The 20,912-nt window shown below is 43.1% G+C and overlaps 1 protein-coding gene across 1 annotated transcript in view; it reads right to left on the bottom strand.

Moving 5' to 3' along the window:
* Mei1 (meiotic double-stranded break formation protein 1) overlaps nucleotides 1-20,912 on the bottom strand; it is a 68,298-nt gene that overhangs the window by 1,743 nt on the left and 45,643 nt on the right. Inside the window, exons 21-28 of the mRNA XM_063243707.1 lie at nucleotides 14,564-14,729; nucleotides 12,099-12,203; nucleotides 9,752-9,862; nucleotides 9,299-9,483; nucleotides 7,061-7,142; nucleotides 6,711-6,871; nucleotides 863-944; nucleotides 164-270 (exon numbers count right to left, since the gene is read on the bottom strand). Coding sequence (XP_063099777.1) covers nucleotides 164-270; nucleotides 863-944; nucleotides 6,711-6,871; nucleotides 7,061-7,142; nucleotides 9,299-9,483; nucleotides 9,752-9,862; nucleotides 12,099-12,203; nucleotides 14,564-14,729 — 999 coding nt within the window. The remainder of the gene's footprint in view (nucleotides 1-163; nucleotides 271-862; nucleotides 945-6,710; nucleotides 6,872-7,060; nucleotides 7,143-9,298; nucleotides 9,484-9,751; nucleotides 9,863-12,098; nucleotides 12,204-14,563; nucleotides 14,730-20,912) is intronic.

Genomic DNA, 20,912 nt, shown 5'->3' on the forward strand with positions numbered 1-20,912 from the left:
GTGAGGAGAGAGTGTGTTCACAGGAATTCTCCAAGCAGGTGTCTTGTAAGACGAAGGCCTATCCATCTCTACCTCCTTGGAGGATGAGGGCCAGAGCATGGTGTCCCCAGCCTATAAAGGACCATACAGCTCATACTCTTCAGGCCATCCTTTTTACACTTACCAGGGTCATGAGCCTCAGTATCTCAGGTCTGAGGAAGGCATTATCTCCAGCATCCAAAAGAGTAGATAGCAAAAATCGATGCCATGGCTGGGAGGTCACATGGAGTGCTATAGGAAACACCAGTCCCCAGGTAGTTAAGGCTGCTTCCCAAAGACAGGTGTGTGTGTGTGTGTGTGTGTGTGTGTGTGTGTGTGTGTGTGTGAGTTATTTGACTCAGCGGCCTAAGTGCCTGTCTGGCAAGCACTAGGTCATGAGTTCGATCCCTGGTACCAAAAAAAAAAAAAAACAAAAAACAATCCTATGAGAAAGATTAGAGCTACACAAAGACAGGGGAACATGGCTGAAGAGGATCTTCTACAAGAAGACACTGCTCAGCTGCAGGTAGGGCATTGGCCAGGCTGACCCTAGAAAGTTTCTTCCTTTCCTGGGCTTCTATGCTGACAGCTCAGTGAAACAGTATACCCAGGATGGTGGGAGGGAAGCAACGGGAAGGGTTCTGCCATATAAGAGAATTGTGACCGTGGTTGAGTAGGTCACTTGACCTCTTTTCAATTCCCTCATCTCAGTGTATCGAGAAGAATTAAATAAGATGAGTCTGAACCACACAAAAGGACATGAAAATCTGGTACAGAGAGTGGCAGGGGCTGGCTCCCTCCATTCTCCCCCAGGGGAACATCAGAGGAAGGGGCAGATTTCTACCGATGTCTGGGCTCCGAGCATGCAGAAAGTCAAGCAAGGCCTCCAGGCAGCCAACGCAGGCCTGGGACAATAGAGAGTCCTTCTGCAAGATAAACACAAAATCAAAACCAAAATTAGAAATTACTGTCCAGATTAACCAAGAAAACACACATTTTGTTTTTATTTGGGTTTCAGAATTTCAGATTTGGGATGTGGCCTCACAGATAATTAACAGATATTTGTTGCTTTCATCTTACCACATACAGTGCAGTCTTCATCCTAAAGAATCCATTTCAAGAGATTATTTTGTTTCAAAAAGGAGATGGCCCCTGAACCCCACCAAGATTAACAGATTACAGACACACAGACACTGAAACACTTTACAGATTATTTAAACAAGTAGGTCTCAATTACTTTTTTTTTTTTTTTTTTTTGTCTTTTTCCTTTTTATTGGTACTGGGGATCGAACTCACGACTGCCTGTTTTCAAGGCAGGTACTTATGCCGCTGAGCTAAACCCCCAGACCCAAAAGGAATGATTCGCTTTTTTTTTTTTTTTTTTTCGTTTTTATCGGTACCAGGGATAGAACTCACGACCGTACACTTGCAAGGAAGGCACTTATGCCACTGAGCTAAATCCCCAGCCCCCTCAATTACTTTTTAAAACAGCAGAACCTTTCATCAAAATTTTATGCTTTAATAAGCACATAAAAAAATCTAGTTATATAATATCAGTCATCAGAGAAATGCAAACAAAACTAATATGGGATACCACTATATACCCAGTAATGATAACAAAAAGACATGGAGGGGGAAAAAATGATCAAAGTATGTTCCATGCATGAAGGAATCTGCCAAAATGAAACTCATTCATCTACATAACCAATTTTTAAAAAATGGTGAAAATCCTAGTATGGTGGCACATGCCTATGATCCTAGCATTCAAGAGTCTGAAGCAGGAGGATTTCTGGGAGTCTGAAGCCAGCATAGGCTACAAATGAGTTCAAAGCCAGCAGGATCTACATAGTGAAACCCTGTTTCAAAAAGACAAGGTGAGGAAAAAAAATAACACTGAAAATATCAACTGTTGGTGAGATGTGGACAAACTGGAACTCTTATATATTGCTAGGAGGATGGTAAAAATCAGATGGTTATATATGAGGCATGGTAGTGCACACTTGTAATCTAGGCACTGGAGAGGCTGTGGCAGGAACATCACTATGAATTGGATGTCTGCCTGAGCTACAAAATGACTTCAAAACTAGCGCGAACTATAAAGTGAGACCCTGCCTCAAAAATAAAAAAGAAGTTGGATAATTGGATGGTTTCCTACAAAGTTAAAAATACACAACCCATAAATGGCAGGCAGAATGTTAAGAACACCCATGACCTTTGCTCCCAGATGTTGCTCTGTGATTATATTATGCTATTTGGAAATGGGCAAATGGGATGGGCCCCAACTAATCACACAAGCCCTTTAGAAGCACTTCTCTTTGATTAACTGACAACAGAAGGACTACAGAGATTTAAAGGGTGAGAAACACTCCAGGTGCCAGTTCTGGTTTAGAGAAGGAGGGGCCATGGGAGAAACTGAGTGACTTTTTGTTTGAGACAGGGTTTCATTACATAGTTTAGACTGACCTTTAACTCACATAGAGCCCAAGCTGGCCTCAGAATCACTGTGCTCCTCCTGTCTCCTGCCTCCCAAGTGCTGGGATTATAGGAAAGCACACTATGCCTGGCTTGAGTGAGCTTAAACAGCTAGAAGAGGCCACTGGGAATAATTCACTTTCCCCCCAAAAGCAGCAAGCCTCACTAACACTTTGATTTCAGTCTTGCAAAATCCTAAATGGAGAACCTGGCTGAGCCTACCTAAACTTCTGACTTACAGAACTGTGACTAGTAAATGGATGTTGTTTAGGCCACTTCGTACTACATCTGGTAACTAGCTACACAGCAATAGAACTAACACATCATCTGACCCAGAAATTCCACTTTAGGCTATTACCCAAGAGAAACCAAAATAAATATCTGCATAATGATTTGCACTTCAGCATTAAGAGCAACTTTACTCAAAATAGCCTCAAATCTGGAAACCTCAAATACCTATCAGCAGGTGAATGGAGAAACAAACCAGTACAGTATATAAAGGACTACCATTTCACCACAAGAAGACACAAGCCAGACATGATGGTGTACACCTATAACCCCAACACTTTAGAAGGCAGGAAGAGCACAATTTTGAGCACAGCCTAGACCTTATCTCAAAGGAGGGGGGGGCCTCAGTGTAAATGCTGTGAGTTAATCCTCACCACTGCAAAAATAAAAAACAATTACTGAAACACACAATATGATTGGCTCTTAAAAGCATTAAGACCATGAAAGAAGCTACATACACAAGATCCCTTATTATATGATTCAGTTTATATGAGATTCCAGAAGAGGTGACAGTATAATAATAGAAAGCAGATGGGTGTGTTTGTCAAGGATCAGGAATGGGGTGAAGGAGTTAATAACAAAAGAGAGTAAGAGAAATTTCTGGGCTGATGGAAACATTCTATTTTATGGTTGTGATGGTGTTTATAAAACTATTTGCCAAAACTCATCCTACAGTACAGTTAAAGTTGATGAATTTTATCACATGTACGTTACAGTCCAATAAAGCTAACTTTTGCTGAGAGTGGCGGTGTACACCTGTAATCTCAACACTCAGGAACTGAGGCATGAGGACTGCCTTGTGTTCAAGGCCAGTCTGAACTACAAAGTGGACCCTGTTTCAAATAAATGAATGAAGGAAAGAACACTAACTCTTAGAAAGGTAAAAATAAACTAACAAAAATTCTATGCTCTCTTCATGTTCCTCTTTGGGAAGAAATATAGCCTAGAAGATAAGCAGCAGTAAGTAGACTTGAGATTTCCCAAATCCTTGCTTAGTTTCTGACCATATGTGTGACTCTGGACAACTTTACCTAACTGCTGAGTGGGATAAAAAAGACCTCAGTTGCTGAGAGGGTTACATAAGAAAATGGATACAGTGCTTACTAGGTGTTTGGCACAATAATGATGAATGTCTTTCTACAGAACAACAGCCTCCTGAGGGTTTTTGGTAGCTGTTGTTTTCTTTTCTTTTCTTTTCTTTTTTTTTTTGGTACTGGGTATTGAACTCACAGCCTCATGCTTGCCAGGCAGACACTTATGCCACTGAGCTAAATCCCCAGAGATGAATGTCTCTGTGATACACATAAAAGGAAAAACACTCTCACTTTTTAAACACCCTCTGAATGTCTTCCAGAGAATTCCAAAGGCCTCCAAGGCACCTTGTGTGAAATGGCTGACCACCCACCTCATTTTACAACCTGAGGCCCAGAGAGAAAGTACTGGACCTGAAGACACATGGGTGGCAGTTCTAGAGTCAAAACCAAGGTCTCCTAATTCCTGGTCTGACACTCTTTTTTTTTTTTGAGTCTAAAAATGAACTGTGTGTGTGCGCACACACACAGGCGTGTGTCTTCTGAGACAGGGTTTCACTATATAGTTCAGGCTAGCCTTCAACTCACTTTTAGCCTAGGCTGGACTCAAACTCAAAGCAATCCCCCTGCCTCAGCTTTCTGAGTACTGGGATTACAGGTGTGTGCCACCACACCCACCCAAAATGAACTCTTAAACAGTGGATACTTTTAGCCTTTCTCACACACTCAAGACCACAGAGTCATGGGCCAGGATATTTCACAGCTTTCCCATCTGTAAGGAGCTGCTGTTCTCTTCCTGTGTGTCTATACAACCATCCAGGGCCCTGTGGACAGTGGGTGAGGAGCCAGAGTCCTGGATAGAGTATTAGGAAAACCAAGGACTATTGCTCTGGTAACAGTGGCTCCAGTTCACTAAACGTACTTTTGGAGACACTGAAAGAACTTGAATTTTATGGTACAAAAGATTTGGGTTTCGGTCAGGGATTTAGGTCAGTGGCTCAAGCACTTGCCTGGTAAGCCTAAGGTCCTCAGTTGGATCCCCATACAAAAAAAAAAAGGTCTAGGTTTGACCCATGACCTAATGGTACAACAAATTCATTACTCAACAGCCGTTTGGCTCACACTTATCATCCCAGCAATCTAGAAAGCAAAACCAAGTCTCAAAACATTTAAAAAGGGCTGGAGATGTAGCACAATACAAAGGTCCTGGATTCAATTTCCAATATTGCAAGAAAAAAAAGGTGAAATGTAAGTTTCTACCTTATAGTGAACTTAGGGTGAATAAACAACATTCAGTGTGTCAAACCCTTTGAACCAGTAAACACTCAGGACATGATGCTCTCTCCCGCCTCAACCTCCCACTCTCATAGCACCCTTTACCTGACAGCAGCATCTGCTCATGTAGAATGATCCTTGAGACCAAAACTGTTACCTTTGCCATCCTTTGGAAAACACACACACACACACACACACACACACACACACACACACACCTTTCTGACCCTAACCCCCAGTTACATTGTACTATGGCTCTGACCAGAAATAAAGCTAATGTTTTGGTTCCTATCCGATTTCTAAATTTCCACCTGATTCTGAGCCCAAAAGAGGCAGAAGACACAAAAGTAAACTGCACTACCCAGTCCCTTCCCTGAAGATCTCATAGCCTGGTGGAGGAGATTCACTTACGCAGTTAGAAACATAAATCAGAAAGGCCAGAGTAGTATGACATGATAAATGTGTGATCCCTGAACAACCAAAGCCCTGTGCATGGGTAGGGTACAGATTCAGCCACCACCAGCCTATCACAAGGCCCACCTGGGGCCTCCAGCACTCCTCACAGGCCCTGACACCATGGTGAGCACCTCAGTTATGTGATGGCTGGGCAGACAATGATCTCCAAGCATCCTCTGGACTATAAAACATTAATCTGCCTGAGCTTAACCTCTGTTTTGCTTCCCAAAGGCCCATTCCTTTTTCTTCTGGTAGTAATCTCCCTTTGGAGAAGCCCTGCCTTCTCAGGTTCAGTCCATGCAAGTTGTGGAGAGCTGACCCATACTCCCCAGCCTCCAGGAGAAGGTGCTAACCCAAGCCCAAGTCCGTCAGAGGATCCCAGTCCCTGCCATAGTGCCAGGGAAGCCTCAACTCCAGAAACTTAGTGGAAAAGTGAATTTTGTTTCTACTGGGAGGATGTATAAGCCTGGAGCTGTTGTTGGTCATCCTACCAGCCCATGAGGACAAACCTGACAGGGAAGAATCAGAGCCACAACATAGAAATAGAGTTCTAAGGGCACTGTCTGAGCCTCTAGTACTTAACCTAGGCTGTAACCAGTAGTGACTCCTAGACTTCCTAGGAGCCAGTTTGAGTTGTTTCTGTCAGGCTTTTTTTTTCTGATTTTTTTTTAATGTGGTACTAGGGATCAAACTCACAACCTCTTGCTTGCCAGGCAGACACTTATACCACTGAGCTAAATTCCTGGCCCTGGCCTATTTTTTTTTAAGACAGGGCTTCACTATGCAGTTCAGGCTGGCCTTGAACTCACTATGCAACCCATACTGGCCTCAAACTCACAGCAATCTTCCTTCCTCAGGCTTCCAACTACTGGGATTATAGGTATGCATCACCACACTCGGCCTTCAACGTGTCTTTAAAAGTCTACCAATCGGGGGCTGGGGATTTAGCTCAGCGGCATAAGCGCCTGCCTTGCAAGCAGGCAGTCGTGGGTTCGATCCCTGGTACCGATAAAAAAGGAAAAAAGACAAAAAAAAAAAAAAAAAAAAAAAAAGTCTACCAATCACCCCCTGGGCCTGATGGGAATAACAGGCTCTTGACAGCCAGCCCTTCCATTGCTGTCCTGGAGAAGCAGTTCCCACTGTCCAGAATCCACTTGGCAAGGGTCTTACCTGCACCAAGAGGTTCTGTAGCCCGACGACGAGGTACAGCACTTGTGATGTTTCCAGTGGAGCTAGGACAGTGGAGCAGGTCCCAGTGGAGGGCACCAGGGCCACCAGGGCAGACGAGAAGCTCTGTTGCAGGGCTGTCCGCAGGAAGCATAAGACCGCAGCTGAAACAGGAGACTCTTCACACCCAGTTCCTGCCTCCTTCCCCACCTCCCACCCATGTTCCACAGAAGAGGAGACAATGCTGATGAGATAATTATGGGGTGACCAGAGGCTAATCTGGGTGGGTGGTTTTATCTCAGAATTTAGGGGAGAAGCTTTGCTTCACTTGCTGAAAACTCCAGGGCCCACACCTGATAGCAGTGCAGCCCTTTTCTTCGGAAAGCTGAGTGTCTTCACTACTTGGTCCAGTTCCACGGACAGAGTCTGGTGAACCTGGCATGGTAGGGGTATGGGGCTAAGCTCCATTTTCTGGGACCTTGAGCAGGAAACAGCGTGTCCCATATTTCTTCTGCCCACTGCCCCCAAGTTACACTCTGCACCAAGGGGGAACAGAGTAGGCAAGTCCAGGCTTCAGAAGTGTACCTGGGGGCTGGGGATTTAGCTCAGTGGCATAAGCACCTTCCTTGCAAGTGTGCAGTCGTGAGTTCGATCCCTGGTACTGATAAAAATGAAAAAGATAAAAAAGAAAAAAAAAAAAAGCAGAAGTGTACCTGAAGAACTAACTCTTCTGCCGAAACTTCTCCCATCCTCAACTGCCTCTTCACCAGGAAGCTTCCCCCAGCCTCATCTGTGGTTCAGTCTTTGGTTCTACCCACCATCCACCTAACTCAGAAGACCTGACATCAGGCAGGCCAAATCAAAATCCTGGCTCTGCCACTTGCCAGCTGTGTGCCCCCAGGCATGTCTCTGCACCTCTCTAATCCTGCCTTACTTTCTTCACTATCAGATGAAGACAACCGCACCTACTTCTACTCCTGCCACAGCTCCTCTGAGGAAGTGTCAATGAACATGCATCTAATGTCAAGCAAAATCCAAGGTGAGGGGCCGGGGATTTAGCTCAGCGGCATAAGCGCCTGCGTTGCAAGCAGGCAGTCGTGAGTTCGATCCCTGGTACCGATAAAAAGGAAAAAGACAAAAAAAAAAAAAAAAAAATCCAAGCTGAGTGGCTATAGTAGGGGTAGTGTAGAGAAAGCGTTGTTTGCTCTGCTCTTTTTTACTCTATAGACTCTGGTTTCTGTCATAGTCTAGCACAAAGAAGTTCCTTAAAAATTCCTGTTGGTTGCAGGTTCTAAGCAGAAGAACCAACCTATAAAAGGTATGGCAATATCACACTTACGTAAAATGTTAGCAATAGAGGAAAGAGTGTGGGAGACTGTATGGGAACTCTAAATTACTTTCTCAATTTTTCTATAAATTTACAAATGTTCTAAAAATGAAATCTATTCAAAATAAAAAATGAATAAAACAAACAACAACAACAAAAAGTATGGAGATGTGAAACAGCACAACCAGGAGGGAGAAGAGTAAACACTTGACCAAAGGGCAGGGAAGGACAGTGGAGATAACAGGAGGTAGGGTGCAGAGGGTCAGACACAGAGACCACCAAAAAGGCCGCTCAGGAGTTTGGAGAGAAAATATCCTTTCCAACCTTGTGAACCCAAGGCCTTTACCTTCCCCACACTCCTTTGGCAGACTTGGGGGCACAGTGTGAGAATACCAGGGAGGCTAGGAGATGTTTCTGTCTGTGAGGAGCTGTGGGCCTTGAAGAGATGCCTGGCTGGGAAACAGCCCACAGAAGAGCTCACATGGCACACTGGGATGATCAGGTCCTGTAGGGGGAGGGACTGGGAGGCCAGGAGGTACTCTGTGGACACATTCACTGCTCTTCTGTTCCCTGCATCAACCTCTCAAACAACAAAAATGACAGCTAACGATGTGTGGCTTTTCATAACTTGCCACCCAGCACTTCAAGGTCATGGGCTGCTCTTGCCTTCCTGTCCAATCTGACCTGGTCCTTCACCTCCACTCTCTAAGCACATCGTGCCTTGATTTTTTTTTTCTTTTGAGATTAGTTCTCACTGTGTAGCCCAGGCTGGCCTTGAACTTGCTAAAATCCTCCTGCCTCTGACTCTATATGCTGGGGTTACAGACATGTGGCATCATGTCTGCCACCATGTCTGGTTCATGTCCTTAATTTGAATAGATTTATGCCTTTGCTCGTACTGTGCTCACTACTTAGAATCTTAGCCCACTAACTTTGCTGAGTACAAGCTTAGTTACTTTATGGCTTTGCTTAAAGTTCCCTGATAAGTTGGACAGATGCTGTATTCATTTTTCATTCCATTGTGATACAAATAGTCTGGCACACAGGTGATCCACATGTGTTAAACAGATTAATTCAAACCAACCTAACAACACCCTGTGATGTTTTTCCCACATTGTAGATAAGAAGACTGAAATTTGAGATAGTTAAGTAGCTTGCTAAGGTCATCCACAGGATGAGGCCAGGACTAGGCCAGAACTAAGGATTTTCATAACTTCTTTTGAGTTTCACCCCATGCCTCAAAGTCATGGAGCTAGCGACTAACCTGCAAGCCACCTTCATGCTGCTGGGCAGACAGGGAGGCAGTGAGCAGCCAGGCAGAGCACAGCAGTGCACTCCTGGGAGAACCTCCCTCTGTCCAGGCAGGAGAGTCTGTGTCTGCCCAGGTGAGCACCAGCATCTTCTCCAGAAGCTCTATCAGGGTTGTGCTGCTCAGGATCACTGCAGCCGCTGCCAGGAAGGGACAGGGCAGAAGCCACAGTTACACAGGTGCTCTGACTTAGTGCCTCCATGGTTCTCAGTATCCTGTGGAGCTTTGCATATATAAAAACAAACAGAAGGATCAGCTTGTGACCTGAAGCTCCCAGAATCACTGCAGGAGAGAGGGTAATGACCACCAGTCACACACACTCCCCAAGTTACATGTTAAGATGAAAAAATCGAGGGCAGTGAGGCCCATAGATACTTTCTCCTCACTGTCCTGGCCTCAGCCATGTACCTCTTTTCTGACTGTTGGGTGTAGTCTGATGAAGGCTCCAGTACAAGAAGTTGAAGGAGGGCTGCAGGATGTCCACATCCGCAGGGCTGCAATTTCCACACAGCTTGCTTACTGCAAAAGATGAGAGTCCCCAGATGGCATACTGCACAGCACCACATGGTCTTAATGCAGTCACACTCCTTACAGATGACAGCACACAACTGGCTAATTTCAGATTTCTGTCTCGGGGAGAAAGCAGACATTAAGCACCCCTGACATTACAGACAATGGGGAAAAACAGTGAAACCTGAAGGCATGTTCATATCGTCTGTCTTAGTTACTTTTCTCTTGCTGCTGAGATTAAAATACCCAACACCCAAAGTTAAAGGGGGAAAGGTTTACTGAGCTCACAGTTTGTTGAGATTTCAGTCCATAATTGGCTGGCTCTAAGGCAGAGTGGCATGGCAGATAGGCATCACAAAAGAGAAATCATTCATAGTGGGCAGAAGGCAGCAAAGCAAGTAAGGGACAAACTACAAGTATCTCATAGCAAGCTTCATTCTGTCCCTTATGTTGCATGCAGGCTACCCATCCTTGGGGCAGACAGCACTCACACCCTTAATGCTACATTTCAGCATGAATCAACCACACACTCTATATCCAGCCACCCCTCAAAAAGTCTCACCTATAACCTCATGAGGCTTTCATGGGATATCTAAACACAAGCCATTACATCTTTCATCTGCACAAACATTGGTAAGGGGCCCACAGCTACACCTTAGCCAGCTCATATTTTATGGGCTGGGCTGACCAAGGACATCTTCTACATGTGTGTATGCCATCAAACTCTAGGATACAAGGGTCTACAGAGAGCATCAGAGCCAGTCTGTCACCATAGTAGGAGTCCTTGCTCCCTAAGACCATCTAGCCTCACTTCCCAGTTCTCCTAGCAATGCAACAGTCACTGCTTTCCCAGGGGAACTGCATGATAATCATGTGCAGCTCCCTGTACTTACCATACCCTCTCTCACAGAATCACCTCCCTCTGGCTAACTCTGACTCCTAGTCAGCAATCAAGATTTAGCTCCAAGTCCACTCCCCCAGGAAGCCTCTCATCACCCTGAAGGCAAAATGAGATGCCTCTTATGCACTCCCCAGCCCTCAACAGAGCAATTACTACCCTAAAGAGCAGTCATCTGTAGAACATTTCCCTCCTGGGAATTACCACTCCCCATCTCCCTAATCCCATCTCACTGTGAAACCTACTTAAATTTCTGCTCAGCTTTTGGCAGCCACATCACATTCTGGCTTCTCACTAGCTGTGGTCAACTTGAGAAGCAGGTCCTCTCACCCTGGCCCCTTCACTCCTGAGCATGAACCATAGTGAACTGCAGACCTCTTTTCCCAGTGCTCTCAAGTAGAAGCACTCAAGGAGTACATGCACATGTCTATTCCATTTCACGTGTAGATTTCAACCTGTTACTCCCCCTCAGAGGTCCTTTTGAAGGCTGATTTTGTCACTAATCTAATTTTAGATTAATTTGATGCCAGCTTTGGTCTGACAGACAGGCAGTAAAGAACAGCACCAGACAGAGGCAGGGGCTGTAGCTACAGCCAGAGGTCCTTTCTGAGCTTGACACTAATCTCTTGATAAAGACTAGGCCCTGAGCAGGAAAGGTACCCCATCTTTATCAGTGGCCAGAGGACCTGAGTCTACAGACACTGAAGAAATATCATTTTTCCTACTTATTTTAAACTTTCCTCAACAATTTTCCCTGTGGGAGCTGTGGATGAAGTAGTGATTACATTCATGATCAATGACAGGTCCCATTGAGATCTGGGCTGTGGGTAGGAAAAAAGCCTAGAAAACTACAAGCCGGACCATCAGTTATGAGCTGGTCATTAGCCGTGGGATGAGGTAGGGCATTGACCTGAGCCATGAAACATGAATCAACACAATGAAGGTCTGCGGTGTGCCAAGCATTGTGTGGCATTTTATACCTCCGAGATCAGTTATTTCTACCTTATCCCTGTTAGCAGAGAAGTAACACCACTTACCTAGGAGGGGCAAGGTAACTGCCCAACATCACACAATTAGTGACTAAGGTAAGACCCAGGCTCTTCACAACCCTAGAGTTTGTGCCTGTCACATACTGATTCTTTAATGAGGGGAAGCTCTCCCAAATACTCCTTGAGAACAAGAAGAAAAGTCATAAGGCTATCTCAGTAAGAAGCTCCCAGGGACAGGCATACTAGCTTCTTCCAAAGGATAAAAAAATGGAAGACGATATAAATACCAGCACACTGAGTGGGTCCACTGCACAGGCAGCCCTGGGCCCTCAGGCACCATCCCAAACAGCCAAGGCACCTTGGTGAAGGAGCTTCATGGCCATGCTGTCCAGTTCGTCCTCTGACTTGTTCCTCAGCTGCACCAAGGAGAGGAGGCTCAGAAGCAGTGCCAGGTTCCCTGAGGCTGTGAAGAACAGGGAGGGCTGGTCAGGGAGCCTGAGCTCTGGTTACCGGAAGGTCTGACACCTCTCCCCGTCATAAATAAGGGAGCACTGGAGCTCTGTATCAACAAAAGGATCAGGTGGATGCCTGGAATTTCCCCCTAACCCTGCTTTCTTCCTTCTTCACCGGGGGAAATAGTGGGTGATACATTGAGTGATGACTGAGTTGGTACCAGGAATTCATTATCTCACTTAATTCCATTAAAAACCACATGAAGCAGAGGTTGTTATTCCTAATTTTCAGTTACAAAATTGAGGTTTTAGAACTATCACAAAGAATCAACAACTGGGATTTCATGTTATTAAAAAGCTTTTAGATAGCAAAAAAAAAATCATCAACAGAGTAAAAAGACAATCTGCAGAGTGGGAAAGAATTGTGCCAGCTGTTTCTCAGAAAAAACCAGACCCCTAAATTTATTTGTTTTTTATAGCGGGGATCAAACTCACAACCTTGCACTTGCCAGGCAGCCTCTTGTGCCACTGAGCTAAATCTCCAGCTCAAGACTCCCAAATTTAAAGACCCAGTCCAAAAATGGACATGTGAGATACACCCTTCTCAGATAAAGACATACAAACAGCAAATAAATACATGAAAATGTTCAACACCACTGGTCATTTCAGAAATGCAAATTAAAACAATGCTGAAATTCCATCTCACTCTAGAAAGAATGGCTATCATTAAGAATCAACCAACAAATGTGGTGGGGCCCTAGGGAAAAAGGAACCCTTCTCCACTGTTGGTGGGAGTGTACACTGGTGTAACCACTGTGGAAATCAGTGCAAAGATTCTTCAAAAAACCAGGACTAGAGGTTCCATTTGACCCAGCTATTCCCCTTCTTGGTATCTTACCAAAAGATTTAAAAGCATCATATGACAGTGATATATGTGCACTCATGTTTATAGCAGCATAGTTTATAGTAACTAAATCTTGGAAACAACCCAAATGCTCATCAATCTAATGACTAGATAAAAAAGATGTGGTTTTATTATGTGATGGAATACTATTCAGCCATAATGAAGAATAAACTTGAGACATTCCTAGGTAAATGGATGCACCTTGAGACTGTACTGTGAAGTGAAATAAACTGGACAAACATTTGGAAAAAGAAATCAAGATTCATAGTAACTGAGTAACTTCTCTCCAAAGTCCCAGAACTAGTAAAAGAAAGGGTGCCATAGCTTGAGTGTTTATGACCCCCCAAACTTCATGTTGAAATCTTAACAGATGAGTACCTTAACAGATGAGATGGGGTTAGTGACATTATAAGTAGGAGCCCTCAAGAGCTCCTTCCTTCATCCTTTCTGCCATATAAAGACACAGTAAAAAGGCATCTATGAACCAGGCAGTGAACCTTTAACAGACATAGAACTGTCAGCACCTTAATGTCAGATTAACTAACCTCAAGAACTCTGAAAAATAAATTTCTGTTATTTATAAACCACTTGTAACACTTGGAATAGATCAAGATACAGGGCCAAGACTTAATCCAGACTGAACCCAAAGCGCACGGCCTTTCCTCTATGCTTCTGCTGAATCTTAGGGTTTGTAGACAGGATTGCCAATGAGAAATATCTTGCTCCTCCCTGCAAAGGATAGGACTCAGTGCCTTCAGGTGCCCTTTAATCTACCTAAAAATCTCAGGGCCTAGTCAGTACTGGACCAAATGAACCACAAATGGCCTCCCATTTTCTCTTAATGAATCAGAAACTTAGTTTAAATGTTTCAGCCTCTCTAAAAATAGAGAAAAAAACCCCAATCCCAATTCTCATTCTCTTCATACTGTTCCAAACAGTAAGCTTCCTTGACTCCAGGGGTCCCACTCCAGATTTGGAAATCGTCCTCTTGGTGCTCACTGGGAGCGCCTAGTATATCACAGATCCACCCTCCTCCCAGGGCCCTGCTGGCTCTCCAGCCTCCTTCAGATTTTACACTTGCTTCTTCCCACTGGGGGCTGCCATTCTTGTGACAAAGAGCTCTAAGCGCATGCTGTGCAGGGTGGGGACATGCACACATACATCAAATACTCCCACTCGTCTTAAACACGCCAACACAACTAACCATGCTGTGCCATGCTGGCCTGAGTTCACTTTTTCAGCAAAAATCCTGATTCTTGGGGCTGGGGATTTAGCTCAGCGGCATAAGCGCCTGCCTTTTTGCAAGCAGGCAGTCGTGAGTTCGATCCCTGGTACAAATAAAAACGAAAAAGACAAAAAAAAAAAAAAATCCTGATTCTTTTTTGAGACTATACCTTACTCAGACAGACCTGCCTATTCTTGACTGGGCTTCAGGTCAAAACAGGCCCACGGTACCTGCAGACTAACCTCCTGATGGGGAGGTCCCATGCTCTACCAGCAGCTGCTGCAGGATGAGCAGGAAGTGGCCTCGGATGAGACCACTCACTTGGATATCCTCATTCTTCCTCAAGAAGGTCTTCAGGATGACCAATATCTTGTGGGCTACATCCACTGGGCTGGAATAGACAAGGTCCTAAGCAGGAGAGAAGACAGTCAGAGCTCAGAGAGCATCACAGTCAGGGATCATAGATAGCAAAGAAGACTGAGGCAGGGAAAGTACAGGATGCCGGTGTCACAGAAGCTGGGTAAGTTCTCACTTGGCACCTATCTTGTGCAAAAGCTCTTCTGGAAACAGTGAGTCCTCACAATATCCTAAAGAACAGGTCCATCCTATGAAGTCCATTTTATACAAGAGCAAGTGGAGCTTCAAAAATACATGATTTGCCCAAGGTCACATAAGCCAGGAAGCAGCGTGAAGAGGAAGTGAAGGTAGATCTCCTGGCTCCAAACATAACTCTGCATCACAGTATGCCTCCATCTTGCAAATGAAAGCATTAGAGTCAGGAAGGGCCCTTGTTTTCAGGATAGGGAACGAAAGTGTGCCTTAAAGGAAAAGAGAAGAAACAAGGAAGAGGACAAAATAGACCAAGGAAAGGACAGGCCGGGAAAGATTCAGGGCATAGGCAGGGAAATAAGGACCAGGTCAGGCTCATTCTCTGCCATAGCACCTGCCTATCCCTGCCCTGAGCTGTAAAGGCCTTGGGTTTAGATGATCGAAAAGGATACTGCTTTTTGTCTTGCTTTCTCAGTAACTCTAATGAGTGTATGTTAAAACTAAAGCTAGTAAGAAGCTATTCCAGTGGCTATCCTGCAGAGAGCTCCTGGCATCTACCAGCTCAAACAAGCCAATTCCTTTGTACAGGCTAACATGCTGGGCCAGTTAGGACTCAGAGCCACGAATCCAAGGTATACACAGACTCTTTAGGGAAGACAGCTACTGACACACACAAACATGGCTATAGGGTACCTGGCCTGACAAATCCTGATGTGTTCACTCACTGGGTGGACAGGGAAGGATAGAAACACAAGGGAATCTGAGCTTGGGTCTTCACAAACCTCCACAATCGCTAAAGAAATAATAATATCCTTAACAACTCACTTGGGGCTTAATAACGTCAGGTACTACTCTGTTTATTATTTACGTATATTTATATGTGATTTGTATCTTTACAATGACTTCTCTAATTAGATCTCACCCTTTTTTTTTTTTCACCCTAACTTTTTAAAGGCAGAAACTGGTACGGATTAATTAGTACACTTCTCAAGAGATTAGTAGAATTGTATATTCAACTACACTGGAATTAATGAAGAATGGGATGAGGTCTGCTTTATCTTTGTTATCTTTTAGTAACTCAGAAAACACCTCTAAAAAGAAGATCTCTGAGGAATCACTAAATTGAAGGAGTAGAGAAAATCTGGACCATTTCACCCACTCTAAGAGTATGATGCTAAAGACTAAGAGAAGGGGTAATTTGTTCAAGGTCTTGGGTCTCCGAGCCATACCAGTTTCCTGCTCTCTCTCCTTCACAGGTCCATCCATGTCACACTGGCACAGAGCTGGGCATTTAGAAATCTGTGTTAGTGAATCTTAAAAGCCATTTTGTGGCCACAGTGAGTCCTGGGGAAAGGAGTGCACCCCACCATGTGGAGCAATTGGAAGGAGCTGGGTAGAATCCTGGCCCACTGTGCAGTTTCTGCTGCCCACAGCTATCCAGAACTCCCTTGGAACCAGAACTATCAGGGTGGCTTGGCCAAGCAAAGAACAGAACTTCTGTGACATCATTGTTTTTCACATCTAAACAACCTACATAAAAGACCACCCATTGATAAGAGCGGCAATTAACATCTTTGTTTTCAGCTGTTAATTACCCACATCAAAAACAGAAATTGGTACCGGCACATATTTTTAGACTCTTCCCCTCCTGTGGCTAGAAGCTGTGAAGAAATGGTAAGAATTATATATTTGAACAAACAACAAAGTTCTTCCTTGCTGTTCTTTTTTACCACTGATATGTCTTGCATCTAATGATAGATGCAAATGATAGAAATCTTCAATGAAAACTCATTAGCTTGGGTTCCAGTCATGATCATAACTCTTATTAGATATACAACGTAGGATGGTTCCATTGGCGTCTCTGAGATGAACATTCTTTATCTGGTTCAGATTCAAAGTCGACAGTTAGTTTCAGTTTTGTGCATACCGTACAGCATACCATGACGAAACCTACATGTCACCTCTTTCATCTTCATGTTATCTTCATTTTATGTGAGGAAACTGAAGCTCAGAGAGGCTTACATCTTCCTAGATTTCTGTAGCATTCAATCATAAAGGAAGCCTCCCTCCTTTTGAGTTCTAGGCCAAGGGAAGAAGCTCCTCTGTACCCTGACCCCACTTCCTCCAGGAAGGAGAGATGAGGAAAATGGAAAACATTTCTGGCTGTAATGTGATCAGCAGTTTTTTTTTCTGCCATGTCTTTCCATCATCCCATCTCTGCCTTGCAGTCAGCTTTCAATGGGCTGAATTCCCCAAAACCATGAGCCAAGGGGCTGGGGATTTAGCTCAGCGGCATAAGCGCCTGCCTTGCAAGCAGGCAGTCGTGAGTTCGATCCCTGGTACTGATAAAAATGAAAAAGACAAAAAAAAAAAAAAAAAAAACCATGAGCCCAATGACACCTTTCCTGCTTTAAATTGTGTGGCATTTTGTTCTATCAATAGAAGATTGGCCAATACATCTAATATCTTAGCTACGTCCACTGCTACTCTCTTTGGTGTCCTATTTTTTTTTTTTTTTTTCCTGTACCGGAAATCAAACTCATGACCTCACGCTTACCAAGCAGGAACTGTGCCACTGAGCTATATCCCTGGCCCTGATGGTCTAATTTGCTCTTATCCTCTTGATATTAATGCTCTGTCTTTTTTGTACAATGGTTCAAACTCATCACCTTGCACTTGCCAGTCATGTGCTTGTACCACTGAGCTAAACTGCTGATCCTTAATGCTCTATCTTTAACTCATTCCTTTTCCTTTTTTCCTCTTAAAGAAAGAATTTAAAAGTGTACTCTGTGAATGTGAAACAATATGGTGAGGCCTTCTCTTTTTCCACTTACCTCCAAATGCATGTAAGAACTCACACTGGAGGAGCCGGAGATATAGCTCAGCTGCACAAGTGCCTACCTAGCAAGCACAAGGCTGTAAATTTAATTCCAAATCCCAAAAAGGAAAACTGGAGAGAAACCATTAAATATAAACAATGTGACAAGATCTTCGAGTTTTCTGTTGCCCTTTGTGTATAGAAAAGAAATCATATGGCATGAAACCATATAAATCTAAACAATGTGGAAAAGCCTTCACTTGTTCTAGTGTTCTTCAAGTGTACAAAGAGTGTTCTGAAGTGTACAAAAAAATTCACATTGGGGGCTGGGGATTTAGCTCAGGGGCATAAGCACCTGCCTTGCAAGCAGGCGGTCGTGAGTTCGATCTCTGGTACCGATAAAAAGGAAAAAGACAAAAAAAAATTCACATTGCACAGAAATCCTGTGAGCGTAAGCAATATGGAAAAGTATTTTGCTTCTTCTTGCAAGTTGTTCCCTCAAGTACATGCAAAACCATACTGGACAGAGAAACCTTATGAATATAACAATGTGGTTAGGTTATTACTTGTTCTAGTGCCCATGAAAGAATGAAAAAAAGTCACACTGGACAGGAACCTATGAATACAAACAATGTATTAAGATAATTGCTTCTAAACTGGGAGTGGTGGCTCACACCTGTAATCTCAGCACTTGGGAGGTTGAGGCAGGAGGATCGTTGTGAGTTCCAGGCCAGCCTGGGCTACAAAGTGAGCTAAAGGCCTGCCAGGACTGCATAGAGAGACCCTGTCTCAAAAAAAATCATTGCTTCTAACATACTGAAAGAATTGTTCAGCAGGTCTAAAGAAGACAATAAAGAGGAGCATAGGAAAATGATAGAAATCTTCAATGAATGTAGCAAGGAATTACAATGCATGAAACAGATTCAAAGAGAGATGCAGCAATTAAAAATTCAATCAAAAGCTGGCAAAACTGCTTGAAAGAGACTGAAGATAGACTTTCAAACCTTGAAGACAGGATTGCAGCTAGTGATCATGAAAGGAAAGATCTCTTAAAAATTAGCACGGAATCAGGAAATAACAACTCAATGGTTGCAAGATGATGCAAAGAAAGTGTTAAGAGTGATAGGTATCAATGAAGAAGCAGGAGTCAACACAAATGAAATTAAAATTTCATTTTAATTTCATCTGACATTCACAGAAGTAATAGAAGACAACTTCCCAAACATGGGAAATGGATCTGGCATGTAGATAAGTGGGGTCTATAGGACTCCAACTAGCCATAACCAAAGTAAATCTACAACAAGACATATAATAATCAAGATCCCAGAAATTCAGCACACGAACAGAAGATTAAATGCTGTTAGAGAAAAGAGACAGATCATCTACAAAGGAAAACCAATCAGAATCACAGCAGACTAGTCAACACAAACCATCAAGTCAAAAAGAGTTTGGAGTGAAGTGTTTCAAACCCTGAAAGAAAACAACTTCCAACCCAGACTGATCTACCCAGAAAAACTCTTTCAAAATTGATAGAATAAGATACTTCCATGATAAAGAACAACTGAAGGAATTCATGACTACCAAACCAACCCTACAGAGAGTGCTAAAGAATATTATAGAGAAAGATAAAGATGACCATGGTTTCAGGAACAGCAACAGAGGAGGATCACCAAACAACTGAATGGAGGATCAGGCAACTGAATGAAGGGGAAAAGTGGAGGGTCAACAACAGGAGGATAGCAGGGCAGAGACAAACCAATGTATGCTGGTTGTTAACCATTAATGAAGATGGCCTCAGGTCAGCAATAAAAGGAAACACAGAAGAGTGGGTCAAGAAACAAAATCCATCAATATACCGTATACAAGAAACACATCTATTTGATTGCATCCCCCAGGCTATTAAAAAAGAAACACATCTAAGTGGAAAGGAAATTCATAGACTGAAAATCAAAGGAAAGAAATCAATTGTTCCGGAGGCCAAAAAAAAAAGCAAGAGTAACTTGCACATCAACTGCAGAATGGATAAGAAAGATATGGTATTTTCATGCAGTGGAAAGCTACCCAGCTATAAAGTAGAATAATCTCAAGGCTCCTGTAGATAAATGAACGCAACTGGAGATCATGTTCGTGGCCAAAACAGTTTGTACTCATATGCGTGAACCCTAGCATAAAAAACAGAAAGAGTTAATGGGATCCAAAAGCAAAATAGTTAATGTAAGAGCAATGGGGAGGAAACACCTGGGAGGGAAAGGTAGAAACTGCAATCAATTTCTTATTGTCTTATCTTGAACTCTTGCATTGTTTACACAATTTTGTTAGGTTTGGCTTTTTTCTGTTTTGTTTTGTTTTATTTTGTTTTGTTTTGTTAGATTTTATGCTTTCAGCTGGTAAGGGCAGCTATTTTGAATATTTTCTGGTAATCACGATTTTCTATTATATTGCTTCGATGTCTTATAATGCTTTCATTCATTGGTTTGATTGATTGGTTTTATTCTGTTTTGTTTAATTTTATTATGTGGATGGTATGAACAGCTGTTTTCAAGAAAACAAGACATTATGGCAGCCATTGCTGATTTACTATCATCTTGTTTTGAAGTCCTACCATGCTTTCGTCCTTCTGTTTTGATTGGTTCTATCCTGTTGTATTTTATTTGATATTATTATGTGCGATGGTATGAACAAATTTTTTAAGGAAAATGAGATATTATAGTAGCCATTGTTCATTTCATGTTATTTGGTTTTGAACTCCTGTAATGATTTCATTCTCTTGAATGGTTTTACAGTATTTTGTTACACAGTTTGATATTATTGTGTGTGAAGGTATGTTCGACTATTTTTTTGTTGTTGTTGTCTTTTTCATTTTTATCGGTACTGGGGATCGAACTCATGACCACCTGCTTGCAAGGCAGGTGCTTATGCCGCTGAGCTAAACCCCCAGCCCCTGTTCAACTATTTTGAAGAAAAGAGACATTATGGTAGCTACTGTTGATGTCTGGTTGTCTTGTTGTGAAGTGCTGTGTTGCTTGAATTGTTCTATTCTGATTTGTTTTGTTCTGTTCTCTTTTGTTTTATTTTCTTTAAAATAAAAAATAAAACAAAAGAACATAAAAAGATTATTGCTTCTTTTTACACCCTGAAACATGAAAGAACTCACACTGGGCAGAAACCTTATACATGTGAACAATATGGAAAGGCCTTTGCTCATTCCACTGGTCTCTTGAGGA

This window comes from Cavia porcellus, unplaced genomic scaffold (genome assembly GCF_034190915.1).
Source record: "Cavia porcellus strain 051 isolate PalLab524CR breed Dunkin Hartley unplaced genomic scaffold, mCavPor4.1 scaffold_40, whole genome shotgun sequence".
NCBI classification, from domain to species: domain Eukaryota; kingdom Metazoa; phylum Chordata; class Mammalia; order Rodentia; family Caviidae; genus Cavia; species Cavia porcellus.